The 8,304-nt window shown below is 37.7% G+C and overlaps 1 protein-coding gene across 1 annotated transcript; it reads right to left on the reverse strand.

The window, feature by feature from the left end:
• Positions 1 to 1,103: 1,103 nt before the first annotated feature.
• On the reverse strand, positions 1,104 to 2,866 carry LOC120488351 (synapse differentiation-inducing gene protein 1-like). The gene is made up of 2 exons (XM_039685046.2): positions 2,403 to 2,866; positions 1,104 to 1,298 (listed from the first exon to the last, which is right to left on the reverse strand). Exons 1-2 carry the CDS (start codon positions 2,724 to 2,726, stop codon positions 1,134 to 1,136), a joined length of 489 nt encoding a protein of 162 aa, XP_039540980.2. The 5' UTR covers positions 2,727 to 2,866; the 3' UTR covers positions 1,104 to 1,133.
• Between the last annotated feature and the right edge of the window lie 5,438 nt (positions 2,867 to 8,304).

Genomic DNA, 8,304 nt, shown 5'->3' on the forward strand with positions numbered 1-8,304 from the left:
TACACCTAAACTCAGGATCAAAGCCTGTGTTGACAGAATACCAAATGTGCCAGTTAATGTATTCAAGCAGCACATTCATTTATAATTTTGAATAAACTCCAAAGCACAAAAACTGTGTATTTTTTATTTTAATTGTTTGTCAGCTCGCACAACTGTCTGTCACCATGCCTTGACGAGTATTGATTATTAATAATGTTATTATAATACTCCCAACCAAATACTGCAGAGGGTAAAGGTACTGTTATTTCAGCCTTTTTAATTTCGTTGAGGTTGTGTTCCCACATCGTTAGCTAGTTTGGATCGCTATAACTTGAATGACTGTCAACTGTTGAATGAACGAGTGTCAAGCATGTCAAGTCGCGCTTTGTTTACTACGAACCGGAAGACGCGCCCACTTTTGATGCAAGGCCTCATGGGGCGTAGGAAACTTTTGAATACTGTACCATCCAGTACTCATAAGTACTGGTAAGTCACTCCTTCCGGAATCTGAATGGATTGGAGTGGGCATATTATTGCCAAGAAATTGACCTATAAAAGATCATTTAAAAGGCTCGGTTTGGCCATGTCTGCTTATTATAACTTTAGAACTCTATAGTCTTGGGTTGCATCTTTTTAGATTTCCAAATAGCCAAATAATAGTCCTCAGTTCATTTCAAATAGGCCATAACTAAAGTATTGTGGTTAAGTAAATCAGTATTTGTTTTTGATTCACTAATAAGTACCGGCTTATAAGAGTGATTCTTTCGGGTATCTGAATAGAGACTATTTGGGTGACCGTGACAACATCAATGGTTTTAAATAAAGAAGGAAAAGAGCACTGCTTTTTGGTCATTGAATTTTTTTTATTAAATATAATCAAAAGACAGGAAGAAAAACAAACATCAATAGGCCTGTATATTTTGACAGTGAGAGTTTTCATTGTTATGAAACATAAGATAATCAACTTTAAAGCATGTTTTAGTTACATTGATAATTTTATATTAGAGATGAGCCGAACATAGTCAGTCATATGAAACTGCACATTAGTTTGTAAAAAACATCGCAATGTGGTTATAAAATGATACTTGTGACATTATATGATGTTATTTTTTGGAAAGCCCTCATTCCTGGTGTCCAGCTGATATGTCTGACAGTTAAGGAGGTGTTGTTTGTTGTTTACTGTGAACCACAATGATGCAGGCAATGTACACCACTATGACGGCAAGGCCAATACCAAGAGCAATATGGTTAACAGTGCGCGCCATTTTGGAGTTTCTCTCTGCTATTTGTTGTTGTCCGGACATGTTGGCATTCCTAGTCTGTGAAAATACAATTGAAACATAATGTCACTTGTGTTTTCCAGAACTACCCATTCTGAGTTTTCTATAAACAAAAGTGATTTAACTGTTTATATCGTAGTAAAGCAATGATGGGGTCTATAATACTAACAGTTTCACATGGTTGCTCATGACTAAAATGTGGAACAATGATACACCAGCTGTAATCTGCATTATACTCAATGTGACTTTTTGGGCAATATGGAACCCCAGAGCAAGTTTCATATACACTTTAGAGTCCTGTAATGATTTCATTTCCTGTATCTAAAGCATCATCTATTGCATTTCCTTTTTATGAACCATCAAACTCATTTGGTGTCTTTAATTCATTCTTTAACAATCAGCTATTGCAGGACAACAAAAGTGTAGTAGCTTAGTTGCTTTAGCAGCTTTACATTGTCAATTTATAGAGAGAAATTTCCCAGATGTGCACAAAGCAATAGTAAAATTGGGACTTTGTGTAGTACCTAATTCTCAATACCAAAATGTCACATAATTTATGGGAACAATATATGCTTGAGTAAATGGAGATGAAGATCTGCTCAGTAATGTTAGGAATGGTGAAGCTACATGAACTACTTTTGGTTTGAATGCCAGTCATGAGTAATCACAATTCTTTGAGTGATAAAGATTTTTGAACACTAAAAAACACTTGTTATTTAGACTGTGATCTCTCTTTTTTAATTTAACAAAGCCTTGTCATCCATTTATTTTAACAAAGTCTTGTAGACCATAGCCAATGGGTAGTTCACCAGTTAATGTGACCAGTTTCTCATTCAATTAGGAAATAAACACAAGATACAAAGTTTCAGACATTATTCAGAATAATATATGCTAGAACAGGAAGTGATTAACGAAAACTGAGAGCAGAATAACTTTAAGTTTATGCAGTTAAGTACTCTCAGAAGAGATGACTTTTCAGCTCTTGTATATCGTAAGAGATTTAATACCATTTAAAAAACAAAAACAGTTAAGATTTAATCGAGAAAAAACGGTTAAATTAGTGAAAAATCGCATTTTATGATGAGCCAGGGTTAGTGTATCAGTTCAGAAAGGGTTAAGAAAGGTATGTGAACTAATACTTACATTGATAGAGTAAACTAGAGCAACAATGCCCAGAGGAAAGCAGCAGCACAGCAGGGTAAAGATGGAATAGCCCAGGTAATCTGGCTGCGGATAGGCCAGTGGGGTGTTGGTCAAATAAACTGCCGGCTGCACGGTGACAGCAGGATGACCTGGATACGGTCCTTGGCCGTATGGTCCTGGAGCGCCGTACGGCTGGCTTTGATAACCAGAGGTGCTCTGAAAGCTCCCTGGAGGAGGGTTTCCATAATGGTCCTGGTATGGTGGTGGCCCAGGCTGCAACAACTTGGATTTCTCAGATGTATTCCAGTTTTCCTGGGGCTCCATTGTTCTGTCTAGTAAACTCGCGCTGTCTTATTTTCTTTGTACTCTACAGAGAGGAGTTGTCCACATACAACTTTGTGGACACTGGCTTAGAAGAGTCAAGTTTTTCTCGGCCACGGACTTTGGCTCAGTATGGTCACATGATGATTTACAGCAATTATATAAAGTAGGTGGATTGTAGGAGGAGTTATAAGCAGTGACAGATTCAGTTCCCTCATCACACAGAAATATTGGTCATATTATTTGTGGATTAATGAGTTTTTGGAATATATACTATATATGGCCATTCAGAATTGGTGCAAGCTGCTGTCCGACAACACAAATTCCGCCCCCCCCCCCCCCCCCCAAAAAAAAAAAAAAATTTACAGCATTGAAGTATTCAATTTTTAGATATTTACTATGACACTTCTATTTCATTATACATAGGTACCATTATATTGAGGAAAATGTGTTCAAAAGTCTGAAAATCTGTGTGTAAATTTAAGGGACTTCACTACCAAACACCATTTTACTGCAATTAAGCTAAAGTTTTTGTGTGTATTTAGAAGATAGAAGGTTTTGTGTGTATTTTGGATGGATGGATGTATTAGTGATGTTATGTATGACACTAAAGCTTCGATGTGCGTATCGCACACGTGACACAGTTTCTATTGAAGCCCCGTATTGGGGTGTGTATTGGTTTCCCAGAGTCACGTGAACGATGACAAATGAAGCCTCACTTTCTGTCCAATCACATGTGCGTTTCACTTCTCGAACCCGAGATCTTACTTAACGAGTCTTTGTTGGCTCAGTCTGGTTGATGGGTTTGTGAGCAGAGTGCTCTACTTTGAAAGTTAATCAATACGTTACATTTAAACAAACAAAACTACTTATTCTTTTGTTGTTTTTGTGTCTTTTTGTTTTTGTAAAATCTTTGCACTTTTCATGTTTTTTAGATATTTTATTGCTATTTGGGCTTTGGGTGGGCTTACAGGGTATAAGAACTTAAAGCTTCCAATGTATGCATTTCTAAAAAAAGAAGAAAATAAACATTTATTTATTTATTTATTTATATTATTTAAAATTGTATTCATTTTAATGTTTTATTTTATAATTGTTGACTGTGGGTGTGTCTTCAGTCAATGTACAAGTACGGTCACTCCTAATCGTTTTTTCTCCTCGCACTTCTGAGGTGGAAATCTTTGGCTTCTGTTGGACAGTGCTGTAGACCAGCACAAACAAAGCTCAAATGCCAATTCTAATGATCGTAGAAGTGTATACATACCTTACAGAGACAAACATACAAAGAGCTGAAGATCCACTTGAATATACTGGAGAATGCAGAAACATGTCTACCCCCCATCTATATGCATTGGCATTACAGTTTCTTTAAACCCCGGCCTCCTCTCTGTACCATGTGAATGAGTCTATTTCTCCTCTTAGACAGTACTTCCCCAGCCTAGAGGACACTCAGCCACAACACTGTGAAACAGCTTTTATTTCATAATGAAAAAATTATTAAAATGGGGTGGTGATGGTGCAGTGGATAAGACACATGCCTTTGGTGTGAGAGACCCGGGTTCGAATCCACTGTGAGACACCAATGTGTCCCTGAGCAAGACACTTAACCCCTAGTTGCTCCAGAGGTGTGCAACCTCTGACACAGATAGCAATTGTAAGTCGCTTTGGATAAAAGCGTCAGCTAAATGAATAAATGAAATGTAATTGTAAATGTAAAAAACTATCACCTTTCAGTCATACAGTTACATAAGCACTATCACTGCCAAGTGTCATAAGCACATTTAATAACAGATGATCCTATCACACAATGTCCTTATTCACTATGTGTGTGTGTGTATATATATATATATATATACAGGGGTTGGACAATGAAACTGAAACACTGGCCAATGTTGAGGGTTTCACATCTATATGCCTGGCGGCCAATCTTCAGAGTGAAGCACGGGTGGATCAGTGATGGTTTGAGCTCCAATATCATGACAATCCTGATTGTATTTGATGGACACGACACTGCCGAGGACTACCAAACCCTTCTGGAGGATCATGAGCACCTGATGCTCAAACCGTGTATCAGCATGATCATGCACCAACACACACAGCAAGACTTGTGACAGAAGGGTTTGATGAAGATGAAAGTGACGTTGAACATCTCCCATGGTCTGACAGTCACCAGATCTGAATATTATTGAGATGTTTTGGAGGAGCGAGTCCACCAGCATCATATAGTGACCTGGACACTGTTCTGGAAGAGGAACGGCTCATAATCCCTCTGGTCACTGTGAAGGACTTCTATCTGTCAATTGGTGCTGTATTTGGATGCAAAATGAGGCCCTCACCATTCTAACAAATTATTGTGTAGTAAAACCAGGTGTTTCAGTTTTTTTGTCCAACCCCTGTAGAGAGAGATAGTAGGTGTGACGATCAGCAGCCGTGGTGCCCTCGCGAGCCACTAGAGGGCACTCTCTCCCCATGTTGTGTTTCCCCTTGGACTCTTTGTGTTTTATTATGTTCAGCTGTGTTTCATTATTGGTTATTGAGTTCCTTGAGTTTTCCCTGTGTCCCTTGCGAAGTCTTGTTACCCTGTAAGCGTACATCTCTGAGCATTTTCTCCGTTTGTGTGTTCCGTGTTTCCCTGGACTCTCGACCTTAGCCTGTTTCCTGGACTGTTTGTGAACCTGTGCTGCCTGCCTCGACCATTTCCTGTTTAGACCACGAGTTTCTGGATTGCCCCTTGCTTTGTTTGTGTGCCTGCTTGATTTCAGTTTATGTTCTAGTATAATAAAGTGCTGCACATGGATCCGACCGTCTCTGTCCGTACGTTACAGTAGGCCTACATTAGATCTTATTGAATCATATAAGCCCATTTTATATTTTATTGTCACACTATGGGTAAAAGAATTTATTTAATGGACAAATCAAACAAAAATGTGTAAGGCTTTTATTTGTTATTTTTATTAATATTTTGCCGGAACAGTCAGGGGAAAGCCTCTTTGCTTCATGAGGCTTCATTTCCCCATCCCTAGGATGTGTACAACTGTTCATAACTGCTAGTTAACCATGTGCTGGCTATCATCTTTGAACTAGGCTCAAAAGTATCTTAAATTGTCACTACTGAAACATGTGGTGAAGTTTAACACATCCCACAAAGTTAATAGCATTTCAGATTGTTAATATATGGCCCTTAATGTATAAAAACATTTTTGTTTAATTATTTTTCACAAGGGTGTTCATGGAATTTCTATTATTCACAAAATCTCTTGTCAGACAGATTTTAAAGACTGATTTAAGATAGATTTTAATGAACTATCAAACAAACTTTGCATTTATTTGCAATAATTAAAAAAAATTACGACATTTATTTTCAAACATTTTGTCTATGCATCATCTCGTACAATGATTCATCTAACATTATGAAAATATTGCATGGGGTAACTTTAGAAAGGTAAACGTTTTTCTTCAAAGTAAAAGGTGTCGAGGAGATATAGTGTAATGCAGATTAAGCCCACGAGAACACTGAGATGGTTCAGGACGAGTGCAGTTGTAGAGTTGCTCGCTGCTTCAGCCCTCTGTCCAGCAATGTTTGCTTTTCGAGTCTGTGAGAGTAAAAGTAAAATCGCAAATGTGTCAATAGGCTGAAAAAAAGGTTACTGGAAAATCAAACCTGTAACTACTACCACAAACCACAATATGCTGCAGAGAAAATGTGAAAAATGGCGATTAGAAAGAGTTGTGCATATGCAAATGCTGATTTGAGCTCAGCATTACAAAGCCCCCCTCAGCATTGTGGCTTTCCGTGTTGCAATAGAGGACTTTCCAAAAGCATCCACCTGTGCTGATGCACTTACAAGAAACATGAAAAACCACAATGAGTTGAGGGTAAGTTTGAAGAACCTGCTTGCTCGTATTTGACCTACAAAGCAAATAACTCTCTTGGGATCTTCACTGTGTAATGGTCAATTTTAAAATTTTAAAGATAATGCACAGCACCAGCACAGATTATTCATCTTTATACACTCGTTTAGGGTGTACACTCTACTTAGGAACCGATTTACGTTTCTGCCGGTAAGTGCGCACCACTCAAACACCACACCGCCACATCATTTATCATCATTGTGCAAAACTCAGCACAAGCTGGAGCCAAGTTATGTTACAATGCAATATATGAAGCATTATAAGTATATATATATATATATATATATATATATATATATATATATATATATATATATTTTACACTTTTATATAATCAGACAACTTTTTGATTACAGTTAGATTAGTGACCTAACTGTTTATCATGATGAAATAAATAGGATAATTTGGTCTATAAAAATACAAAGAGAAAAATATATATATTCCATTCTTTACAACAACATGAGCAAATGTTATCTAAGTGTATTAAACATTGCATTGCGTCAGGGTGTCCCATAGTGGGATTTATATATATACACACACACACACACACACACACACACACACACACACACACACACACACACACACACACAGTGAGGAAAATAAGTATTTGAACACCCTGCTATTTTGCAAGTTCTCCCAGAAATCATGGAGTGGGTCTGAAATTGTCATCGTAGGTGGATGTCCACTGTGAGAGAGATAATCTAAATTTTTTTTTTTTAAATCCAGAAATCACAATGTATGATTTTTTTTTAACTATTCATTTGTATAATACGGCTGCAAAGAAGTATTTGAACACCTGAGAAAATCAATGTTAATATTTGGTACAGTAGCCTTTGTTTTGCGTTTACAAAGTCAAACGTTTCCTGTAGTTTTTCACCAGGTTTGCACACACTGCAGGAGGAATTTTGATCCCTTTCTTAGGATCATTGAGACCCCACAAGGTGAGATCTTGCATGGAGCCCCAGTCCGAGAGACAGTCATGTTATGCTTCTTCCATTTTCTAATGATTGCTCCAACAGTGGACCTTTTTTCATCAAGCTGCTTGGCATTTTCCCCGTAGCCCTTTCCAGCCTTGTGGAGGTGTACAGTTTTGTCTCTAGTGTCTTTGGAGAGCTCTTTGGTCTTGGCCATGTTAGTAGTTGGATTCATACTGATTGTATGGGGCGGACAGGTGTCTTAATGCAGCTAACAACCTCAAACAGGTGCAATCTAATTTTGGATATTAAATGGAGTGTAGGTGGACATTTTAAAGGCAGACTAACAGGTCTTTGAGGGTCAGAATTCTAGCTGATAGACAGGTGTTCAAATACTTATTTGCAGCTGTATCATAGAAATAAATATTTAAAAAATCAGACATTGTGATTTCTGGATTTTTTTTTTAGATTATGTCTCTCACAGTGGACATGCACCTACAATGACAATTTCAGAACCTCCATGATTTCTAAGTGGGAGAACTTGATAAATAGCAGGTAGTTCAAATACTTATTTTCCTTACTGTATATGTGTGTGTGTGTGTGTGTATATATACAACGCATTCTCACCCCAAGGCGTCACCTTTGACCATGCTTCAATATTTGACGTTTTAGGAAAACGGAAAAGGAAAGTTACTAAAGGAAAGCGTCAGTTAGATGACGCGGTTAGGTTTAGGTACACGCGATCCTAGGGC

The sequence above is a fragment of the Pimephales promelas genome, chromosome 12, assembly GCF_988280905.1.
Source record: "Pimephales promelas chromosome 12, fPimPro1.hap1.1, whole genome shotgun sequence".
NCBI lineage: Eukaryota > Metazoa > Chordata > Actinopteri > Cypriniformes > Leuciscidae > Pimephales > Pimephales promelas.

Bases quoted from the DNA above. Each gene is read 5' to 3' on its own strand.
- LOC120488351 (XM_039685046.2), bottom strand. From the start codon at position 2,726: ATGGAGCCCCAGGAAAACTGGAATACATCTGAGAAATCCAAGTTGTTG. The intron at 1,299-2,402 runs GTAAGTATTAGT...GTATTTTCACAG, and splicing joins CTCTAGTTTACTCTATCAAT to ACTAGGAATGCCAACATGTC.